At 44.4% G+C, this 23,248-nt stretch overlaps 1 protein-coding gene across 1 annotated transcript; it reads left to right on the top strand.

Moving 5' to 3' along the window:
• The first annotated feature begins 47 nt into the window (after window positions 1-47).
• Cct3 (chaperonin containing TCP1 subunit 3) lies at window positions 48-21,448 on the top strand. Its single transcript, XM_040752480.1, has 14 exons — window positions 48-200; window positions 1,939-2,000; window positions 3,423-3,473; window positions 3,551-3,613; window positions 6,076-6,172; window positions 7,649-7,766; window positions 9,680-9,866; window positions 11,705-11,854; window positions 13,226-13,358; window positions 13,527-13,608; window positions 17,740-17,920; window positions 20,314-20,559; window positions 20,684-20,815; window positions 21,124-21,448. Exons 1-14 carry the CDS (start codon window positions 170-172, stop codon window positions 21,226-21,228), a joined length of 1,638 nt encoding a protein of 545 aa, XP_040608414.1. The 5' UTR covers window positions 48-169; the 3' UTR covers window positions 21,229-21,448.
• The last annotated feature ends 1,800 nt before the right edge of the window (window positions 21,449-23,248 follow it).

Genomic DNA, 23,248 nt, shown 5'->3' with positions numbered 1-23,248 from the left:
GTCTACGTTCGTGCCAATCAATGAAGTGGGTTTAGTGATTGGCGGCCCTTCTAGGGTAGCAGGTTTCTGTGTCGATCCAGAGGAGGCAGCGTTTTCTTAGCTGCTCTTCTCTCCAGAAGCTTCTGCCGGTTCCCCCAGCTCTGGGTACTCGGCTCTGCGTCGTGCCGCCATGATGGGCCACCGTCCAGTGCTCGTGCTCAGTGAGTTCATTCAGGGAGGCGGTGGTTCCCGCCGTCCCTCTCTCCCCACGCTGGCCAGTGTTGCCCGGCTCTGTCCCGCCATGACTCGGCCCCCCTCGTACCCTCCAGTCGCCTTTTCGTGCTGGGAGCGCCTTCTCTGGCTTTTCTCTCCTACCACCCCCCGTCGCCCTCCTTTGACAAAATGACTTGTCGCTCTCAGAGTCGCGCGTCTTTACATGCGCTCCATCCCACTCGTGTTCCGTTCTTTAGCCGCCACCCTCCACGCCCCCGAGTCCTTTACAGCATGGTTTCCGGCGTGTAGTTAGTGAATAGTGATTCTTAACGTGAGGCCTTGCTCCGTGTCCTGAGGCCAGCCCTTAGTAGCGGCGTGGCTTAGGGCAGATCGCTTAACTTAGGCTTCAACGTCAGAATTAGGAGGCTGCCGTGGTTCTTTTAAGAACCGTGAGTTGAGTTGGTAAAGTAAAGCTGCCTTTACTGGTAGATCGCAAGTGGCATCTTGTCCAAGTTAGCGGGCATCCAGCGACCCTTGTTCTGAAATGACACCTCTGCCTCAACCAGTTAAGTCCTCCAGGTTCCTCTGGTTTTCTTTCCTCTTTAGGGAATGACATTCATCTCTTGAGTAAAGAGCACCAATTCCTTGTCTCTTACCCGAGTTATTAAGGATGAGTAAGCCGGGTTCGATCAGTTAGACATAGTAAACAGAAAATCAGAAAAGGATTGTTATTCGGTGTGGTCACAAAGGGGTTCGGGGGCACCACCCCTCCCACCCACACAAGGAGAAGTCCATGGAGTTTAGCCTCAAATAGCAGGCCAGGACACATAGGGAGTTAGCACTAGTCTCCGTCGAGACAAGTTTCCTGTCTAGACGCTCCCGGGCTTTAGTCTTTTTCTTATTTTGTCGTGAGATTCCTCGAGAATTCAATTTTCTTTGAGTATATTGTGATTGGTACGGTTTTTTTTTTCTGTCTTTCTGTGTATTGGTGTTTTACATGCATGTATGTATGTCCACATGTGTGTCTCATGCCTGTGGAGACCAGAAGAGGGCATCACATCCCCTGGAACTGAAGTTACAGGCAGGTGTGAGCCACCATCAGGGGCTGGGAGTCGAACCTGTGTCGTGGCAGAACAGCCAGTTTTCTTGAACACACAGCCATCTTTACAACCAGATTTTCTTGGTCACTGACGCTTGAGGCTCCCGGGGATGTGAGGGATATTCGATTGCCTCGTTTTTCTACCTACTGAGGCCCATTCAGGGATCTTAGGACATGACTCCCTGCTGGAAACAAGTGAGCCTACAAGGAAAGTGTTGATCGCGACCCTGACACTGAGGCATTTCAGGTTATCTCTTAGCATACCTGGGGCTAAAATATAAAATAGAGAAGTGAGGAGCTGGGTTAGGGGGTTTGGTTTTGTTTGCCTAATAACTGGAGGTGTGTTTTGTCGTTTTGTTTCATTTGAAACAAGTTCTGTCTATGGAGACCAGGCTGGCCTCCAAACTGCTGAAATTAAAGGCATGCCTCATCACACCTGGCTTTGATTACCACATGTAACCCTGGCGTATATGTGGTATAAAGAGAATCAACTCCTGAAAGCTGCCTTCTGACCTCCACACTATGCTGAGCATTAGTGTGCCTGACATACACATACATATTTAAAAAAGGGCACATTTTCTCTCTAAGTTAGGAAATAAATTGCTTGTGTGCACTAGGTTATTAACATGTGTTTTTATCTGTTCTAGGTCAGAATACAAAGCGTGAATCTGGAAGAAAAGTTCAATCCGGAAATATCAATGCTGCTAAGGTAGCGCACATTTACGTGTTTATAGAAATTTGTTCTGGAGGTGGAGTGATGGCACAGTGGTTAAGAACCCTGCCCGTTCTTCCAAAGGACCTGGGTTCAATTCCCAGCACCTACATGGTAGTTCACAGCTGTCTGTAACTCCAGTTCCAGCTATCTGGCATTCTCACACAGACAAGCATGTAAGCAAAACCCCAGTGTACATAAAAAAGCAAATACTTCTTTTTAAAAAGTTTTTTCTGGCTGACTCCCTGATTCCATTTTTGTAATAATACGCTTCCTATGGACCTGTGCTTCAGAGTATACAATTAAACAAAGGAAAAACTGCTTTTCCAAGGCAATCCTTGATGGGGGATGGGAAGGAGGTTTTGTCTTGTTTTAAAGATTTTTTTTCATTTTACTTTATGTGTTTTGCCTGCCTGCTGTACCATGTGCATTCCTGGTGTTTAAGCAGGTTAGAAGAGGTTGTCAGATCCCCTGAAACTGGAGTTACAGACTGTTGTGGCCCATGTAGATGCTGGGACTTGGATTTTGGGTCCCCTAGAAGAGCAATCAGTGCTCTTAACCACTGAGTCATCTCTTTAGGCCTGCCCCTGCCCCCACTTTGGAGACAAGATCTTATCTGGCTGGCAAGGAACTCACAGAGATCCACCTGCCTCTGTCTCCCAAGTAAACATCTTTTGAATGAGTGATACTGGAGGTGGTCTGGGAGCCACTGTCGGTGAAAATATTAAGACTGGACTCATAGGACATTAAACTGTAGTATGCTGTGTGTGCATGCATGTGTGGGTGCGTATGTGATCATTTATTGCTGTGTGTGTAAATAGTTGTCATCCTCCTTGTCAAGTGTCATTGTTAAACACTGACTCTGGCCAGGAGGTGGTGCCTTTAATCCCAGCACTTGGGAAGCAAAGGCAAGCAGATCTCTGAGGTTGAAACCTGTCTGGTCTACAGATTAAGTTCCAGGACAGCTAGGTCTGTTACACAGAGAAACCCTGCTTCTGGGATGGGGGTGGGAAGGAACGAAAAAATAAAACGCTGACTCTGACTGGAGAGTTGGCTCAGCAGTTAAGAACATTTATTCTTGTAGAAGATAGATTTGGTTCCCTAGACCCAGGTGGTAACTCACAACCTCCCATAACTCTGGGGGGGATCTAATGTGTTCTTCAAGTCTCTGTGGCCACCAACCATGCATCTGGTGCACCAACACACATTCAGGCAAAATGCTCATACCCATCAAAATAAATGTCAGACACTGGCTCTGAACTGGGCATGGTGGAGCATGCCTTTAGTTCCATCTCTAAGTTCAAGGCCAGCCAAAGCTACTAGTGAGACTGTGTTTAAAACAAAATACTGGTTCTGTCTATTGTTCTCCAAAGCAGTTGTTCTCTGATTTGTATTTGTTTTGTGTTTCCTTACCAACAGACAATTGCAGACATCATCCGGACATGTTTGGGACCTAAATCTATGATGAAGGTTGGACTATCTTTTATTGGAACTCAGAATCCAGGTCCTCCTTTTTTGTTATCTGTAACACTTTTGCTTTTTCTTAGATGCTTTTGGACCCAATGGGAGGCATCGTGATGACCAATGATGGCAATGCCATTCTTCGAGAGGTGTGTGGTTTTGTTTTTGTCTTGTTTTTTCTCACCTTTTCTGATAGTTTTATAAATACCAAAAGCCTGTTCAGACACATGTAGATAACCTTGGCATGGTGTTGTATTCCTCTAATCCTAGCACTCTAGGGGCAGAGGTAGATAGGGTCATGAGGTCAAGGTCAGCCTAGGCTATAAAGACTATGTAACTGTGTCTCAAATCCAATGGCTATCAAGGCATGATGGCAGTGTGCGTGTAACCTCAGTATTTAGGGGGTAAAGATAGGAGGATTGGGAGTTTGAAATCAACATTGGGAATTCAAGGCTTCTGAGTGCTCAGATTATAGATATGGACCATAAGCCTGGCTAGTCTAGTGTGATTTAAAAACAGAAATTTCAGATGCTGTGTATGCCTGTTATTCCAGCATTCAGGAACCTGAGGCAGAAGAATTGAGAATTGGAGTAATCGTACTTTGCTAGGCGTTGGTGGTGCACGCCTTTAACCTCAGCACAAAGGAGGCAGAGGCAGGTGGATCTCTTTAGTTTGAGGCCTGCCTGATCTACAGAGTGAGTGCCAGGACAGACTTCAAAGCAGAGAAACCCTGTCTCAAACAAAAAGAAAGAAAGGAAAAAGAGAATTGGAGTACAGCCTGGGCTATGTATCAGTTCTTTAGCTGGAAACTGCCTTAGCCACACTCCCTCTCCAAATCCTGCCTCTCAGGCAGCCAAAATTCCAGGCTCCTCCCCCAGAGCTCAAAAAATGAGACCTACAGGGTATTTTAGCTCCAATCTGATCCCTAGACCTGCCATGTGATTTCTCCTCTCCCCTCCCCCACCTCACTTCCGGGGAGTGCTTTGCTCATTAAATCTGGGTTTTTTTGTTTTTTGTTTTTTGTTTTGGTTTTTTCTGAGACAGGGTTTCTCTGTATTGTTTTGGAGGCTGTCCTGGAACTCACTCTGTAGACCAGGCTGGCCTCGAACTCACAGAGATCCGCCTGCCTCTGCTGGGATTAAAGGCGTGCGCCACCAATGCCCGGCAAATCTGGTCTTTTTAATTCGGCTTGATTTGTCTTGCTGCTTTGGCTGAGAAACCCACTACTGGGGATCCAAAAATATCTATCATCAATAATGTCTCACAAACCAAGGAGAAGGTGTGTACCTCTGTATTAGAGTACATTTCAGTTCCCAGCACCAAACAAGAAAGGGGACTAGGGGAAGACTGAGGCTGTAAGTCTGAAATCAAGGTATCAGTGGGCCTGGTTCTGAAGACTAAGGAAGAATCCCTTATCTCTTGCAGCTTTTAATAGTATTTCTCTTTCCTTTGCTTTGTAAACCCAGGATCTCTGTTTAATCATGTGCTGTTACAATTTTTGTGTGTCCTGTATGTATTAAAAGAATGATGGGACTTAAATGAGTATGACATCGTTTTAATTTGAATACTTATACAAAGACCTACTTCCAAGTAAAGCCAATTCCTGGGTCTAAGGATTAGGCTTTTGTGTGTATCATCAGAGGACACAGTTCAGCCACTATGGTGCTTGCAATACTAAGCTGAGAAAACTGTTCTGTTCTCGAGAAGTTTTAATGGCTGAGTTCTCAGTGACACTTTTCCCCACAAAAGGAGAACTTGGAAAAGTGATCTGCTTAAGATATTGGAGGGGGGCTCGAGTTGTGTGTCTGTGTGCCTGCCTATGGGCCAAAAGAGGATATAGAATCTTACAGAACAGTGGTTCTCAGCCTTCCTAATGCTGTGACTCTTTAATACGCTTTTCAAATGGTAGTGACCCCCCCAACCATAAAATTGTTTTCATTGCTAATACTTTTGCTACTGTTATGAATCATAGTGTGAATATCTGATATGTGCCCCACAAGTTGGAAACTGCTGTTCTAAAGGTGAGAGTTTCGAGTGGTTGTGAGCTCTCATCAGTGGTGCTATGGACTGGACTTGGGTGGTCCTCTGGAAGAGCAGCGAGCACTTTCAACCATTGAGACAGCTCTCCAGTCCCTGGAGTTCTTGTTTTTGAGACAGGGCCTCAACTATGTAGCCTTGACTGGACTGGAGCTTGCTATGTATGGGTGGCCTTGAACTAGAATTTAGAGAGATTCACTAACTTGCCTGTCACTTCTGGGATTAAAAGCAAGAGCTAACACTCCTGGCCTGGAACTTTTTTGTTGTTGGTTTGGTTTGGTTTGGTTAATCTTAAAGGTACAGTAAAATAAAGGAGGAAGGAAGTGTGTATTGAAATAGAAGCTCAACAGTTAGGGCCAAGCTAAGATTGTTGAGGTCCGACAAGATAGCTCAACTTACTGCCATGCCTGAGATCACTCCCCAGCATCCACATGGTAGAAAGAGACAGCCAGTTACCAGGAGTTGTCCTCTGGTCTCTACAGGCATACTGTGACGTGTGTAACCACACACGAAAAAACAAGTCTTTGCGTTGTTTTTTAAGTCTTTGAGTAGTCTTGCTTGATTTTTCCTTCAGATTCAAGTCCAACATCCAGCAGCCAAGTCCATGATTGAAATTAGCAGAACCCAGGATGAAGAGGTTGGAGATGGGACCACATCAGTAATTATTCTTGGTAAGAAGAAAGTGGGAAGTTGAAAAGGGAAATTAGAACTAAGGTATGTTGGGGGTGGTGACTCAGCAGTTAAAAGCACTGGCTGCTCTTGTAGAGGGCCAGGTTTTTATTCCCAGCATACATGTAGCATCTCAGAACTGTCTATAACTCCAGTCCCAAGACATCTGATGCTCTCTTCTAGCATCCTCGGGTACCAGGTATACATGTGGTGCCCATACATACTGTCAGACAAAATACCCATACACACACACACACACACAAGAAATAAGGTGTGTTGTAGAGCTCCTTGATAATTTTTTAATGTATTTTCTGCAATAAGAGTGTAAAGCACTCTTGAGTAGTATGAGCTGTTTTATGTTTAGGGTATGAGCTATACAAATCTGTTAAATTCTGTGAAGTCACCACAAACAAGTAGTGAATTCCAAACTATTGGTAGAGGCAATACAAGGTTAATAACTCTCTCTGATCACAACATTTTCATCAACTAATGCATATTTTATTGTATGTGAGTTGATTTGCTTAGAGAATTTCGTTTTTAAGCCAGGCTCCTATGACAGATATGTTTACATGAATTATTTTTGTCTTTATATGCATGTGGGGAGTTTGGTTAGGTTTTATTTTAAATTATGTACATGAATGTGTGTGTCTGTGTTGAGGGTATGTTCTTAGGAATACAGATGCCCACAGAAGTCAGAGGAAGGTGTTGGGTCTCCCAAAGCTGTAGTTACATGTTGTTTTGAACCACCTAACTTGGGTGATGGGAACTGAGTTAGGTGCTCTTTAAGAGCAGTTAAGAGCTCTTGATCTCTAAGCCATTTCCAACCTCACTTACTATTGCAGAGGACCTGGGTTTGGTTCCCAATACCCATATATTTGTTCACAACCATCCATAATTCTAGTTCCAGGGGTCCCATGCCATCTTCTAACCTCAAGCACCAAGCAAGACTTGGCACACGTGCATGTATGCATACAAAGCACGCACATAAAATCTAAAAAGAAAAATGCTAGTAAATACCTGGGCAAGATAACTTGAAATACGTTATGGTCTGTTAAGAACAGCCAGGTGGTGTCTCAAGGTTTGCCTTGAGTTCCTGGTCCTCCTGCCTCTGCCTCCCGGTGCTGGGGTTAGTGAGCCCAGCGTCTGCACTTTGTTTTTAGTGCCTGCAGTTTGGCTATGTTCTAAGGTGTTGAGTTAGTAAATGTTTCCCCTGTGTATTTGTCTTTCTTGGAGAAAAGGATTTTCATTTTTGTTAGGAAATTATAGCATATGTTGATTTAAAATATATCCAATAGATGTTTTCTATGTTAATTGGCGTCTGTAAAATATAAATTTTGGAACAGTATTAACAGTTAAATGTATATCTTAGTGAGAATCTGTTTTAGGAAAGTATCTTTTAGAAGCATAAGGAAATTAAGTTGCCTTCATTTCCTGCTACTTTCAAATGCATTGCCACGATGCCTGTAATCTTTTTGCAGCGGGAGAAATGCTGTCTGTGGCTGAGCACTTTCTAGAGCAGCAGATGCACCCAACAGTGGTGATTGGTGCTTACCGCACGGCACTGGATGATATGATCAGCACTCTGAAGAAAATCAGGTATGGATGCAGGGCTGGAAATGGGGAGTGTGGGAGCCCCAGATTCACTGAAAGTATATAAATATTAAAAGGAATACCAGTTACCCAAGTTTCATACTTGGAACTCATGTAAAGGAAGGACTCCAAAAAGTTGTCCTCTGACCTCACATACATGCTCTATGCATACACATATCACACACACAGCTTTAGAGAGAGAACAATGATAGTCGCCTGTGTCTGTGATCCAGTGTTGGGAAGGTGGAGACAGGAGGACTCCTGGGGCTGAGTCTGTTGGAACTGGCAAACTCTAGAATGACATAAGATGTTGATCTCTGTTCTTTACACCTGCACATACCAAGAGAAAAATAATTTTAATGCATGCCATGTTAGTAGCTGCCATGGAAAAATGTATCAAATGTATCCTTAGACCTGTCTAGCTAGATATTCGAGTCTACTGAGGAGCATAAGGAGTGAGGTGTTTAGAGTTATTCAAGACTTACTGTTATGTCCTACCATCATGTATGACTACTACTAATTTGGTTGCTCTGTGCTGTGAAGATAGCAGCTAGCAGTTTTCCATTAAAATGAAGAGGACCACAGCTGAAAATGCTGCTTGAACGTAGAGAATTGCTAATTAGGTTATATTTGCTTGGTGCTAGTAGTACAAGGAAGGAAATATAAAATGCATGCCTTTGCTGCTTGGTAGTGGTATACTACTTTAATCCCAGCACTCGAGAGGTAGAGAGGCAGGTAGGTGTCTGAGTTCAAGGCAGCCTGGTCTACAGAGTAAGTCCAGGACCAGGACTATTACACAGAGAAACTTTGTGTGGGGATTGGAGTACAAGCTTTAATACCAGCACTTATGATTCAAAGGGAGATTCTCAAAAAAAAACCCTAAAAACAAAGCCAGGTATGGTGTCCCATGGAAAGCAGAGGAAGATGGAGCTCAGCCTGGTTTACATAGTGAGTTCCAGAAGAGCCAGAGCTGCATAATTAGACCTGTCTCAAAAAAAAAAAAAAAAGGCAGTTTGGTGGTGCATGCCTTTAGTTCCAGCATTCAGGATGCAGAGGAAGCTGGATCTTCGAGGATAACCAGGATTACACAGAGAAACTCACAATCTCACCCCCCCCCAAAAAAAGCCCACAAAACCAAACAATTACAAACAAAAGAAATGTTGTATAACTTCTAACTTTCACCTAATTTGGGAATTTTAGTTACAAAATGATAGGAGTCATAAAACAGTATTATAAAAGAAATGCTTATTTTGGTGGGCTTTGGTTTTTAGGTAAAGTCTCATTGTGTGACCTTAGCTAGCTTCCTGAGTGCTGGGATTAAAGGCATGTGCCTGCCATACTTGGCATAAATGAAATTTGTATTGTTGCTTAAAGTAAAACCAAGGAGCTGGGGAGATTGCTCTTCAAGAGGACCTGAGTTTAGTTCCCAGCACCCATTTCGGGAGGTTTACGACTATCTGTAACTCTAGGTCTTGCTACCTCAAGCACCTGTGCTTGCTCTCATGCTGGTATTAAAGTCATATGCCACAATGCCCAGTTTACATATCCTTCTCCCTCTTCCCTCAAAATGTCACCCTCTCAACTTTTTTTTCTCAAGGTAGCCCAGGTTAGCCTGGATCTTACTTATGTGTCACCGAAGAACTTGAACTTCTTTCTGATCTTCTCTGTCAGCCTCTCAAGTGCTTTGATAATTGTATGTTACAATACATGCCTTGTAATGTTTGGAGAATTTTAGCAGTATATGAAAGTCACTTCATTATAATGTGTGTGTGGGTGTGTATGTTCTACATAAGTTTCCTACAAGGGAATAGAACCCCTCATTCTCATTCTGCCTCTAGGCCTGCAGTTGTACGCTCTGAGGTACTGTGTTAAACATTTTATGGGATTGCTGAGCAAGTTACCTGGGTTTCTTTTTCCAGTATCCCTGTTGATGTCAATAACCGTGAGGTGATGCTGAACATCATCAATAGCTCTATTACTACAAAAGTCATCAGTCGGTGGTCCTCTTTGGCATGCAATATTGCCTTGGATGCTGTCAAGACTGTGCAGTTTGAAGAGAATGGCCGAAAGGAAATTGACATCAAGAAGTACGCAAGGGTGGAAAAGGTAAGCTGGTCCAGTGTGTGCTTGAGAGTTAACTGTCTCTCCACTTAACTATGGTCACTCTGCTTCAGAAGAGGAGGATGTCTTTAGAGCTAGAAAGGCAAACTGGACTGAGAACCTGGAAAATAAAACCATAAGAGAGTGTCAAGAAGGAATTCCTGAAATTTTTGTTAGCTTCACTGGTTTACAAAGGGTAAGGAAATAGATTGGTATGTCCATATTTACGCATGTGGATCTCAATTAGTCACTGGTGAGGATATAAATTTTTACAGGTCTGGGGCTGGAGAAATGGCTCAGCAGTTAAGAGCTAGCTCATGCACAGGACCCATGTGTGATTCCCAGTATACCATGGTGTCTCACAGCCATCCATAATTCCAGTTGCAGAGAGCCTGATTCCTTCTTTTGACTTCTGAGGACACATATTACTAGACACAGATATTACACATACATGCAGGCAAAACACTAACCAGTGTTTTCTAGAAAACATTGATAAAATGAATATTAAAAGGAGCTTTAGTAGAGTGCCTGTCTCCTGACAGAAAAAAACAAGAATTTGGTATTGGTTCAGTCCACTAGGCTAGTTGTCTCAGCTAGGGATTCCAAGTAGACTGAAGACTGAAGACTAACGCCTCAGCACGGGACACATGAGTTTGCCAGTGAGAATGAGAGCAAGCAAACAGCAAAACCTTCCTTCTTCCTCGTCCCTTTATGGGGCTGCCACTGTTGTTCTGCTCAGATTAAAGACGTTATGGAACACCAACCAAGAGATACATTAACCATGGAGTTTATTAAAGGGGGGTGAAGAGAGAAAGGGTGAGAGACCAAGAGAGGAGAGCAAAGAGGGCAAAAGAGCATTAAGTGGGCAGGGGTCTGTCTTTTAAAGGGGACCTTTGCACCTGGGCTGACCAGGGTACTGCCTGAGTGCATTCTGCCAGGTAAACGGGCAGGCCAGCAAAATGCCTGAATCCTTACAGCCACCGGACTGTTGCCCAGACTTAAGGTGGGTCTTTTCTATGCCAAATGATCCAGTCAAGAAAGATCCTTCATTACACAGAGAAACCCTGTCTCGAAAACTAAAAAGAAAAATCCTTCACAGGTGTGCCAGCTGTTTGGGTGTTAGTTAATCAAGTTGAGAGCCGAGATTGATGACCATACACTTAAAAAGTAAATCTAACAAGTACTAATAAACACAGAAGCGTTCCTATTTTTATTAAATTTAAGATCTAAATGTGTCATAGCTAGTATACTAGTTTATAACCAGCAGATGGAGCACAAGCCTAAAACTGGGAATACCCTAATGAAGTTCCTTTTAGATCTTTTGTCAAGACAATTCATTTCTGTGGGTCTTAGCTATCATTCAGGTTGAGTGTCATGGTCCAGATTTATTTAGCATGCCTCCTAGAATCAGACACACTTGGAGCCAGGCCTAGTGGTGAGCAACTTTAATCTCAGCATTTAGTGGCTCTCTGTGAGTTCAGGGTGGCCAGCACTCTGCAGAGAGACTGTCTCAAAACAAACAACAAAAAAAATATATAATTTGCAGCCATTTTGCTGTATTCCTGAAAGACCTGGCACTCACTGTGTAGCTCAGACCTGCCTGAAATTTATCAGCAAGCCTTTCACTGTCTGCCCACTCATTATTTTGTTTTTGAGTTTCATGGAAAAAAGATACCCTGGAATCTTAAAATAGTCATTTGGGAAAGAAGCATATATGGAGATGGATTTGAGGTTTGTGTGTGTTGTTTGAGGCTTGGACCCAGGAAAGCAAGTGCTGTGTGATGTATGATAGTCCCAGTTATTGCCTCTTGATTGTATAATACAACAAATCTTCCTTGGTTCAGATCCCTGGGGGCATCATTGAAGACTCGTGTGTCTTACGTGGAGTCATGATTAACAAGGATGTGACCCATCCACGAATGCGCCGCTATATCAAGAATCCTCGAATTGTGCTACTGGATTCTTCTCTGGAGTACAAGAAAGGAGAAAGCCAGGTAAGATTCTCAGCCTTGTGGGACTTTTTATTTTTCTGAGACAGGTTCTCTTTACCTAGCTTTGGTTGTCCTGAAACTAGCATTGTAGACCAGGCTGAACTCAAACTAACAGAGATCCAGTCCACCTTCCTCTGTCTCCCGAGCACTGGGATAAAGTGTGTGTGCCACCAGCCCTGGCTTGCCAGTCTTGTTTTTAAAGGTGGGCTCTCAACTACTAATGTGGGAAGGTGACAGTAAAGTTGTATGCTAACGGCTATTTATTGTCCTTTACCACAGTAGTCCTTCCAAATAGTTTGATAATGCTTTGTTTACTAAGTAAGGATTCTGAAGCCCAGAATTGAGGGGAAAGTATGACCCCCCCCAAAAAAAAGTCCTGTATTCAAGATTAACCTGTATTTGACTGTGGTACAGTTTAAACCTAGCTTAAATCCATAAGGTTTTGGTTTGGGGATATTTGTGGGTTGGGTTAGGAAGATTTAGACAGTGTTACTCTGAATCCTGGGTGGTCTAGAACTTGCTGTGTGACCAGGCTAGGAATCTGCCTGCCCTGACCTCCTGAGTGCTGGAATTAGAGGTGGGTGTGACCCAGTTTTTTGTTGTTGCTGTTGTTGTTTTGAGACAGTTTCTCTGGAGCTTTGGAGGCTGTCCTGGAACTCACTCTGTAGACCAGGCTGGCCTCAAACTCACAGAGATCCGCCTGTTTCTGCTGAGATTAAAGTCTGCCACCACCGCCACCTGTGACCCACCTCTTCGAATGTATCAGGAGCATCTAGAGTCTTGAGATCTTTTTTACTGCTAAAGGGATTTTTGCAAAGTATAGGGATTTACGGGTTTCAAGCCAGTGGGTCTTATTAGAAATGGTTGAAAACAAAAATCAGGTTAATTCAGGGAAATGGATACTTAGACCTATAATCCCAGCACTTAGGCTGAGGATGAGATTAGCCTGCATAAAGAAAGTAAGACCTTGCCCCAAAAATCCAAAGGTGGGGGACAGGAATTAAGACCTAAAAATTATTCGTGAACATCAGCTAGTAAGACAGAAGGCCCAACTCAGATGTGCTGCGTTAACTGGTAAGTAAAGTTACACCTGGTTTCAACATTCAGATTCATGGTTTCTGGAATGCATGAGAGGGCTGGGTGGAGGGAATACAGTAATTGGGATGGCAATTGAATAGCTTCATCAGCCCAGAGATTTTAAAGTTTTTAATGTTTGTTGTGTGTATGCCTGGCCAGGCATATGGAGCCGGGGAACATCATGTGTCTGTGGGTGCAGTCCAGAAGGGGGTGTTTGATTCCCTTGGGGCTGAAATTACAGGCAACTGTGACTTCTGAGGCATATCTCCAGTTTTCATGTCTTGTCTTCACTCACAGACCGACATTGAGATTACACGAGAGGAGGACTTCACCCGAATCCTGCAGATGGAAGAAGAGTACATCCAGCAGCTGTGTGAGGACATTATCCAGCTGAAACCCGACGTGGTCATCACAGAGAAGGGTATCTCAGGTAGGGCGTCATCTGCCTCTCAAGCCTGCCTTTGAGGTAGAGGAGGGTTGGGGGTTTGACTTGCTTTTGTCCAAGGATACATCATGTGATGTTTAGAATGTGTTAGGAATACAAGCAGTTCAGAGGCTGGAGTTGGGTTATCTGGCTGACACTGCTCTTGACTTTCAGATTTAGCTCAGCACTACCTCATGCGGGCCAATGTCACAGCTATTCGCAGAGTCCGGAAGACAGACAATAATCGCATTGCTAGGTAAGTGAGTCAGCTAAGGCAGTATTTCTCTTTCTCTTTCTTTCCTTTTTTTAGTATAGTCGTTGCCTGAAATTGTACAGGTTGTAATAACTGCTTGTCAAAAAGCTCTGTTCTCTCAGCCAGTGAGATGGCTCAGTGGTAAAAGCAATGTCTTTGATTGACTGATTTGGTGTTTTGAAACAAGACCTTGCTCTGTATCTTTTGATGGCCTGCAGCTCATTCTGAAACCCAGTCTGACCTTGAATTTGCAGCAATCCTCTTGTCTCTCCCCAGTTCTGGGCTATAGGTGTGTGCTACCACACAGGGCTGGTAAACTATATTAACTGGCTTGAAGGGTTAATTTTCTGTAGTGATTGAAACTGATTTCTGGTAGTTGTTTAAACACTGATGCCTACATCCAGGATACCTAATTTCGTTGCTGGCCATAGTGATGCCTGCTCATAACTCCAACACTCGGTAGCAAAGGCAGGAGAATCAGGAGTTCAGAGTATAAGGCCATATCTCAGATTTTTAAAGACAGATTTGTTTGTTTGTTTGTATGTGTCATAGGTGGCTGTATGAGTTCAGGTAACCAAGGGGGCCAAACAACAGCATCTGTCTCCTGGAGTTGGAGTTAACAGACAGTTGTTAGAGAAGTAATGTAGGTACTAGGAATGGGACTAAGATCTGGAAGAGCTCTTAACTACTGAATTATCTTTCTAGCCAGTCTTCCAGCTGGCCGAGATGATACACATTTAGGGGCAAGGACAGGCTGTTTAGTTTGACACAGTACGTTCTAGTCCAGAAAGGTGTCAGAAAGTACCTGTAACAAATCTTTCTCTGTCCCACCAGCTCCCAAATAATGACATGGAGACTTCTTATTAATTATGAAAGCTTGGCCTATAGCTTAGGCTTGTTTCTAACTAGTCATTCTGCCATGTGGTACATGGCTGTTACCTCTCCTCCAGCACATCCTACTTGCTCTGCATCTCCTGGCATCTCTCAAGAGTGCTTGGATTCATCCTTTTCTTCCTCTTCCCAGAATTCCTGCCTATGCTCCCTGCCTACATGTCTTTACATAGTGTAATCAAATATCTTGCAACAAATACCATCAAAATTTTATTAAAAGAAAAACATGGTGACCTCTAGCTCCCCAGTTCTAACCTAGCATTTGGGAGTGCTGGGGGCTAAGCTCTGTCCACATGCAGACTGAGCAAGTTTTCTTCCCTCAGGCTGTATCTCTAGCCCTTGAAAGGCCTGTCTCTTAAGAAAAAGCATCTTTAATACATACTTAGGTCCCAGCACTCAAAAAGCAGAGGCAGGTAGATCTCTGAGTTCTAAGACAGCTAGGGCTACACAAAGAAATACTGTCTAGAAAAACTAGAGAGAAAAATTTGATCCTAGTCATTAGAAGGCAAAAGCAGGCTGATTTATTGAATTCAAGGCCAGCCTGATCTACAGAACAAGTTCTAACACAGCCAGGCCTATACAGAGAGACCCTCTCAAAAACCAAAAATAAAAATAAAACTTGATGGTGGGCTGGAGAGATGGCTCAGAGGTTAAGAGCACTGACTGCTCTTCCAGAGGTCCAATTCCCAGCAACCATATGGTGGCTCACAACCATTAATTAATTAAAAAACAAACAAAACTTGATGGTTATGCTTGAAATAGCTCAGTGTAGAGACGCTTGCCACCAAGCCTAATCACCTGAAAGTAGAGAATTAACTCCTTAACTCCTAACCCACATTAAAGAGTGAAACCCCTGGTTTGGCTGAGCATTCACAAAGTGAAGGTACTTGCCGACTTGCTGTAAGAGCCTGAAGAACTGAGTTAGATCCCCAGAACCTATGGAAAGGTGGAAAGAAAGATCAGACTCCACAAAGTTGTCTCTGGTTTGCACATGTATGGGGGGGAGAGCGCACTTGTTTTAAAGCTGGACTTTGTGATGTGGACCTGTTATTCCATCACTGGGGAGGCCAGAGCAAGAATTGAAAGTTATTTTCAACTATATAGGGAATTTCCAAATAGCCTAAGCTATATGAGACATCTAAAAACAAAACAATCAGACTTAGGGCTCAAAATCAATCCCAGCACTCTAGAAGACTGAGGGAAGTGGATTGATTGCCTTGTTTGGGGGACGGGAAGGGGGTATTGATGGCTCAGTGTCTAAAGACTCCTGCTGTTATTTCATCTTAACAACATGTGCTTGATCCTGGGACCTACAGGGCAGATAGAACTGACTTCAGAAGTTGTCCTACACACACAGTAAATAGATGTGTTTTTTTTTTTTTTTTTTTTTCTTGAGACAGGGTTTCTCTGTGGCTTTGGAGGCTGTCCTGGAACTCCCTTGGTAGTCCAGGCTGGTCTCGAACTTACAGAGATCCGCCTGCCTCTGCCTCCTGAGTGCTGGGATTAAAGGTGTGCGCCATCACCGCCCAGCTTAGATGTAATTTTTTAAAAAGCTAACCTAAGCCAGCGTTGGTGGCATGCGCCTTTAATCCCAGCACTCGGGAGGCAGAGGTAGGTAGATGTCTGTGAGTTCGAGGCCAGCCTGGTCTACACAGAGAAACCCTGTCTGGAAAAACAAAGCAAAATAACAACAACAAAAGCTATCCTACTGGGTTAGTTAGTTCTTACCACTAAGGAAATACCTGAGAAGAGGTTTGTTTTAGCTCACAGTTGGGAAGGTTCAGGTCTTTGGTTGGTTGATTTTGGTCCTGAAAAGCTTCCTAAAAAGCTCTATTTACCACTCCATTGACATTGCCTGAGGAAACAATACTTTAGAATTTGGAGTTTTGGAGAGATACATGAGATCCAACTGTACCACACATAGGCACATGGTAAACCAACTATACCTCACATAGACATGACACAAATTGGAGTTTCCTTAATGCTTGCTCCAAAATGGTTCTAGCCATAATGTCTGTATCTTAGTTGTCTCCATATACCCATAAATTTATAGACAAAGGGTGGCAGTTGGTCATTTTTATAATCTACAGTGGTCTGGGATTCCAAGCTGTACTTAAACCGACAATCCTCCTAGAATTGTAGATATGTGTCTTAGGGTTTCTATTGCAGTCTTCACCAGGACCACTGCAACTGTTTTTTTGTTTGTTTGGTGGAGGGTGAATCTGAGATATAGTTTCACTGTGTTAACAGCCCTGGTCTTCCTGGAACTCACTCTGTAGATCTGCCTGCTTCTGCCTTCCTGAGTGCTGGGATTAAAGGCATATGCCACCACCACCTTGCACCACCTCAGCTTTTTTTTTTTTTTTTTAAGATTTATTTATGCAGGCCAGAAGAGGGCACCAGATCTCACTTGCAGTTGCTAGGAATTGCACTCAGGACCTCTGAGCCATCTCTCCAGCCCTCCACCTCAACTCTTAAAAAGAAAATATTTAATTGGGGTGGCTCGCTTACAGTTTCAGAGGATCAGTCCTTTATCATCATGACGGGGAGCATGGTGGCATATGGACAGATGTGTTGCTGGAGTAGAAGCTGAGAATTCTGTATACTGTAGGCAGCAGGAAATGTACTGAACACTGAGCACAGGAAACCTCAAAGCCTACCACCCCACAGTGACACTTTCTCCAACAAGGCCATACCCACTCAGGCAAAGTCACACCTCCTAATAGTGCCACTCCCTATGAGATTATGGATACCAAGTACATTTAGACCACCACACGATGTGTATCCCAACTTTTTGTTGTTGTTGTTGTTGTTGGTTTGTTTTTTCGAGACAAGATTTCTCTGTGTAGCTTTGGAGGCTGTCCTGGAACTCACTCTGTAGACCAGGCTGGCCTCAAACTCACAGAGATCCTCCTGCTTCTGCCTCCCAAGTGCTGGGATTAAAGGCGCGTGCCACCAACGCCTAGCTCCAACTTTTTCTCAGAATCTTCTGATTTTTGGTTGCTGGACTTTTGGCTTTGTGTTTGCTTGTTTTTGTACCGTCCTTTTCCATTCCTTGGTGTGGTTGTGTGATGTGAGGGGTACACAAATATGCCACAGTGCACATGTGGAGGTTAGACAACAGCTTTGTGAGTCTCTTCTAGGAATATATTTTATTCTAATTTCTAACTACAGACTCTAGTAGACTACTAGATGGATAAAAGCATCTGAAATCCTATCCTCTCTACCTTCTCCATCCAATAGAGCCTGTGGGGCACGGATAGTCAGCCGACCAGAGGAGCTAAGAGAAGAAGATGTTGGTACAGGTGCAGGCCTATTGGAAATCAAGAAGATTGGAGATGAATACTTCACTTTCATCACTGAGTGCAAAGACCCAAAGGCCTGCACCATTCTTCTTAGAGGAGCCAGCAAGGAGATTCTGTCGGTGAGTGAACCTTGGTATGTGTGAGCAAGGAAAGGCCATTGTTCCATCCTTGTATTGTGAGCTTTTCATCACAATAGCAAACTTAGTGTGTCAACTTTAAAAGAAAAAAAAAAACATTGGGGGCCAGAGAGATGGCTCAGGGGTTAAAAGCACTGGCTGCTCTTCCAGAGGTTCTGAGTTCAATTCCCAGCAACCACATGGTGGCTCACAACCATCCATAATGAGATCTGGTGCCCTCTCCTGGCCTGCAGGGACACATGCAGACAGAACACTGTATTTATAATAAATAAATCTTTAAAAAAAGAAAGGAAAAGGTGTTTTAGCAGTTTTTTACATTTCAATCCATGTGTGATCCTTTGGCCTGTGGCTGCATGTCTGTAAATATGCAGAACCACTCCCCTGACAGTAAGGAGGTTAAAGAGACCATTGAGTACTGGGTTCGGATCCTACACCACATAATCCCGACATGGTGGTGGTTCAGAAGGGTGGTGAACTCCTACATCCAGAGTATGAGGCTAGCCTCGTCTTTGTTTGGTTTTCAAGACAGGGTTTCTCTTTATATCAGCTCTAGCTGTCCTGGAACTCACTCTGTAGACCAGGTTGCATAGTGAGACCCTCTCTCAAACAAGACAAAATGAACTGGAGAGAGGCTTGGGGGTTGACCGCTTACTGCTTTTTCAGGGTATCCTCTGGCTTCCAAGGGCACAAAATACACATAAACTCGTGGACACACCCACACACAAAATAAGCAAATCTCAGAAACAAAAGAACAAAATTAATGACAACTGGCTATAGTGGTACATTCCTTTAATTCTAACACTCAGGAAACAGAAACAGGTGGATCTCTGTGGGTTTGTTCAAGGCCATCCCTGTCTACTTACTGAATTCTAGGACAGCAAGGACAATATAGGCCTTGTCTACGAACAAAAATTACTACTTAATGGATCTGTGACGATAGATTCCTACCCTTACCACTGGGTTTTTTTGTTTTTTTTTTTTTGTTTTTTTTTTTTTTGGTTTTTCGAGACAGGGTTTCTCTGTGGATTTGGAGGCTGTCCTGGAACTAGCTCTTGTAGACAAGGCTGGTCTCGAACTCACAAAGATCCGCCTGCCTCTGCCTCCCAAGTGCTGGGATTGAAGGCGTGCGCCACCAACGCCCGGCTTTTGGGGGGGTGTCTTTTAGCTGGCCTTGAACTTGATGTGTAGCTGAGAAAGCCTGACGTTCTGGCCCTCCAGCTTTCTTTGCTTTGATGAAAGGATTATAGGTCTGTTTCTCCATGTTGTTAATGTCATGCTAAGGGTGCTTTATACCTACATTCTACCACCTGAGCTACATTCCTAGTGCTTGAGAGAAGGATGGGAGGGTGAGGAGGGGGGAAGGAGGGAGAACCGAGAGCACGTGCATGTCAGGTCCTCACTTTTGTGGCTCATTGTGGACTCATACTTGTGGCAACCCTGCCTTGGCCTCCACTGTGCTATTAACAGAATTGAGACACAAACTCAGCATCACTGCTAGTATAGAAGTAGAGGGACAATTTGTGGGCTCTCTCTCCCTCTACCATATGGGTCCCAGGAACCAAACTTAGGTGGTCAGACTTGTTGGCAAGACCCTTGAGCCACTAAGCATGTCTGCAGCTCCCCACCCCCTTAATTATTTTCAAGTTGAAATTACAATCCCGTGACTTTCCCAAGATACATAGCTGGTAAGCAGTAGACAGTTTGCAGTGCACCGTGCAACTAGGACGCATCTAGAGAGGGAGGGATGGGATGTAATTTGTTGTCACTCTGGTTCAGTACATAAAAACCTAACCTCATAGTTGAGATGTACCATCCCATAATCCTCTTGCAGGCCCTCCCCTGTGCTCACTTACATTCCTGAGTTCTGACTCATGAGAGCATAAATTCTTCTCTTTCTCTTACCCTTTTTTGGTTTTTTTTGGGGGGGGGTACAGGGTTTCTCTGTGTAGCTGGCCTCAAACTAACAGAGATCCACCTGCCTCTGCCTCCCAAGTGCTGTGATTAAAGGTGTGTGCCACCACACCTGTAACTTCTCTTACTAATAGGAGTCACAAGGATTTTCCTAGTTTCCCTCCTCTGAGACTGTAAAAACTTGTCAATCAGCTGCGCAGTGGGGGCACACACCTATAATCCCAGCACCCAGGAGGTAGAGGCAGACAGATTTCTGAGTTCAAGGCTAGCCTAGTCTACAGGGAAAGTGCCAGGACAGTTTCCAAAACTACACAGAGAAATCCTGTCTCGAAAAACCAAAATAATAATAATAATTAGTAATAATAATAAATAAAAATCAACTTGTCACTCAGGAAATTGTTTGATGCCTCTTGATTTCTCCATGAGTCATTGAGCCAACTATACCATTTCTCTGCTTCCCCAAGGAAGTAGAACGCAACCTCCAGGATGCCATGCAAGTGTGCCGAAACGTCCTCCTGGACCCTCAGTTGGTGCCTGGTGGTGGAGCCTCGGAGATGGCTGTGGCCCATGCCTTGACAGAAAAATCGAAGGCCATGACTGGTGTGGAACAATGGCCCTATAGAGCCGTGGCCCAGGCGCTAGAGGTCATCCCGCGCACCTTGATCCAGAACTGTGGGGCCAGCACCATTCGGCTGCTTACCTCCCTGCGGGTGAGTTCTTCTCTGTGCGCATGCCTTGCCAGGGCAAGGCGAGCTGTGTTTGGCCTAAGGAGATGTTTTTGTTTTCTGCCATTCTGTGTATGCTCATAAGCACACATGCTTGTCCCACCTGCAGGCCAAGCACACTCAGGAGAACTGTGAGACCTGGGGTGTGAATGGTGAGACTGGTACCTTGGTAGACATGAAAGAGCTGGGTATATGGGAGCCGCTGGCTGTGAAGCTACAGACGTACAAAACAGCAGTGGAGGTAAGTTCCCCAAGTGTGCGTGTGCTGACAGACAGCTACCTGCTTTGTCTGAAGGGAGGGGCCATCAAAGGCAGAGTATTCCCCAAAGAGCTCCCAAGGAAGTCCATTTCCCTGCTTACCTTTAGCTTCTTAGAAACGGTGTAACAAGGCACAAGCTACATCCCTTGCTTAGGGAGGGCTGCTTTGTTCATTCACAACTCTAAAGGGAAGATTCCAGATAAAATGGTAATTCTGTGGGAGGAGATACTGCTAAAAGAAGGCAGTGTCTTTCCCTTCTCTGCTGACCTCTTTGGACTGGTTTCTCTTAGACTGCAGTTCTGCTTCTGCGGATTGATGACATTGTCTCTGGCCACAAGAAGAAGGGTGATGACCAGAGCCGGCAAAGCAGTGCTCCAGATGCTGGCCAGGAGTGAGTGGTGAGCAAGATGACTTCAATGTGCACAACCAGCGGTCTCCCCTTTCCTGAGCCAGAGTTCCAGGAACACTGTGGACATCTTTGTTTGCAAAGGATCAAGTTGAGGGGCAGCCCCAGTCTGTCCCATCTCAGTTTGCAAAAAGCACTGACATGTATCTCTTCTCTATTGTAAGCTTTCCATTTAGTTTGCTTCCAATGATTAAATCTAAGACATTTGAGACAGTTGTCATGTGGTTTTTGTTTTTTCAATCTTGGGCCACATCTCTACCTCCTAGCAATGCAAGAAGACAAATTGAGATCACTTTGTGGGGGAGAGGGGGCTTGGTTTTTTGTTTTTTTTGTTTTTTTTGTTGTTGTTGTTGTTGTTTTGAGGCAGGGTTTCTCTGTGTAACAGACCTGAGTGTCCTGGAATTCTGTAGACCAGGCTGGCCTTGAACTCACAGATCTGCCTGCCTGTGTCTCCCAAGTGATGGGATCAAAAGCATGCGCCACCACGGCCTGGCTGAGTGTGTTTTCTTAAGCATTGTGCCTTGAGGCTTGTTTCTCCGCTCCTTCCAAATCCTGTAAGGTTGACTGTCCACAGTAACATCGCAGCTACATAGCAAGTTTGAGACCAGTGTGTGCTGCACTTGTCTCTGAAACAAAAAAATATGTGCAGAGCTAGTATAGTAAGACTGTTGGGTCCCCAAATGCCATAGTGGGTGGAAGGAGAGAAGCGGTTCCCAAACATTGTCCATTGACCTCCAGGTGCTCCTGCAGTCACAGACAGCACACTAACTTAAAAGACCAGCATTCAGGAAGCTGTGAAGAGGTGTCACTGTGATCAGTTTAAGAAAGGGCTGAATGGCAAATAGCTAGGCAGGAAGAAGGGGTGGGAAGCCGGCATTGATGGCCCACGCCTTTAATCCCAGCAGAGGCAGGCGGATCTCTGTGAGTTCGAGGCCAGCCTGGTCTACAGAGCGAGTTCCAGAACAGCCTCTGAAAAACAATACAGAGAAACCCTGTCTCGAAAAAAAGAAAAGGGGGGTGGGGCGACTTCTGGAGAGGTCTCGGAAGAAAGACTGGATCATGGACCAAATGCAGAAAAAGCAGTATGAGGAATGTGGAGAGGTGAGGCAATGAGTCATCCAACAGAATGTAGATTAAAATGAACGGGTTAATTTCAATTATAGGAGTGGGACAAGCCTAAAGTAAGGCCAAGCTTTCATAAGTCTTTTTGGGAGCTGGCAGTACAGAGAAAGACTTGCTACAGCAGGATTCTTTTGGGTCTAAGGCCAGTCTGCACTACAAAGTAGTGCCTGTCTCAGTGGGTAAGAGTCTGGACTACAGAGTAGTGCCTGTCTCAGTGGATAGGAGTCTGGACTACAGAGTAGTGCCCTGTCTCAGTGGGTAAAAGTCTAGATAGGAGTCTAGACTACAGAGTAGTGCCTGTCTCAGTGGGTAAGAGTCTACAGAGTAGTGCCCTGTCTCAGTGGGTAAGAGTCTACAGAGTAGTGCCTGTCTCAGTTCTTGCCGCTCTCCCAGGGTTAGCAAGTTCAGTTCCTACATTGGGTGACTCAAAGTTAACTCCAGCTCCAGTGGATCCAAGTCCTGCTTAAATCTCCTCAGATACACCCACACATGTGGCATGCACATGAATAAAATAGTCTTTAAAACAGATCCTGCCTGTGGTGGTGGCACACAGCTTTAATCCCAGCACTTGTGAGGCAGAGGTAGGCGGATCTCTAAGTTCGAGGCAGGCCTGGTCTACAGAGGGAGTTGCAGGACAACTAGAGCTGTTACACAGAGAAACCCTGTCTGAAAAAAAAACAAATTCTATGCGGCAGTGGTGGTACATGATGTTAATCCCAGGCAGATCTGAGTTTAAGGCCAGCATGGTCTGCACAGTAAGTTCCAGGACAGTCAAGTCTACTCAGAATAACCCCCCAAACCAAAAGAAAACAACAACAAAACCTTGCTACTAGGTTGGGGGTATAGTTAGCATTCTCAGGTAATCTTTGAAATGTCTTCTATGTAGC

The sequence above is a fragment of the Mesocricetus auratus genome, unplaced genomic scaffold (assembly GCF_017639785.1).
Source record: "Mesocricetus auratus isolate SY011 unplaced genomic scaffold, BCM_Maur_2.0 Super-Scaffold_100009, whole genome shotgun sequence".
Lineage (NCBI taxonomy): Eukaryota > Metazoa > Chordata > Mammalia > Rodentia > Cricetidae > Mesocricetus > Mesocricetus auratus.
The sequence above is the reverse complement of the archived record's forward strand: the minus strand, read 5'-3'. Positions and strand labels throughout refer to the sequence as shown.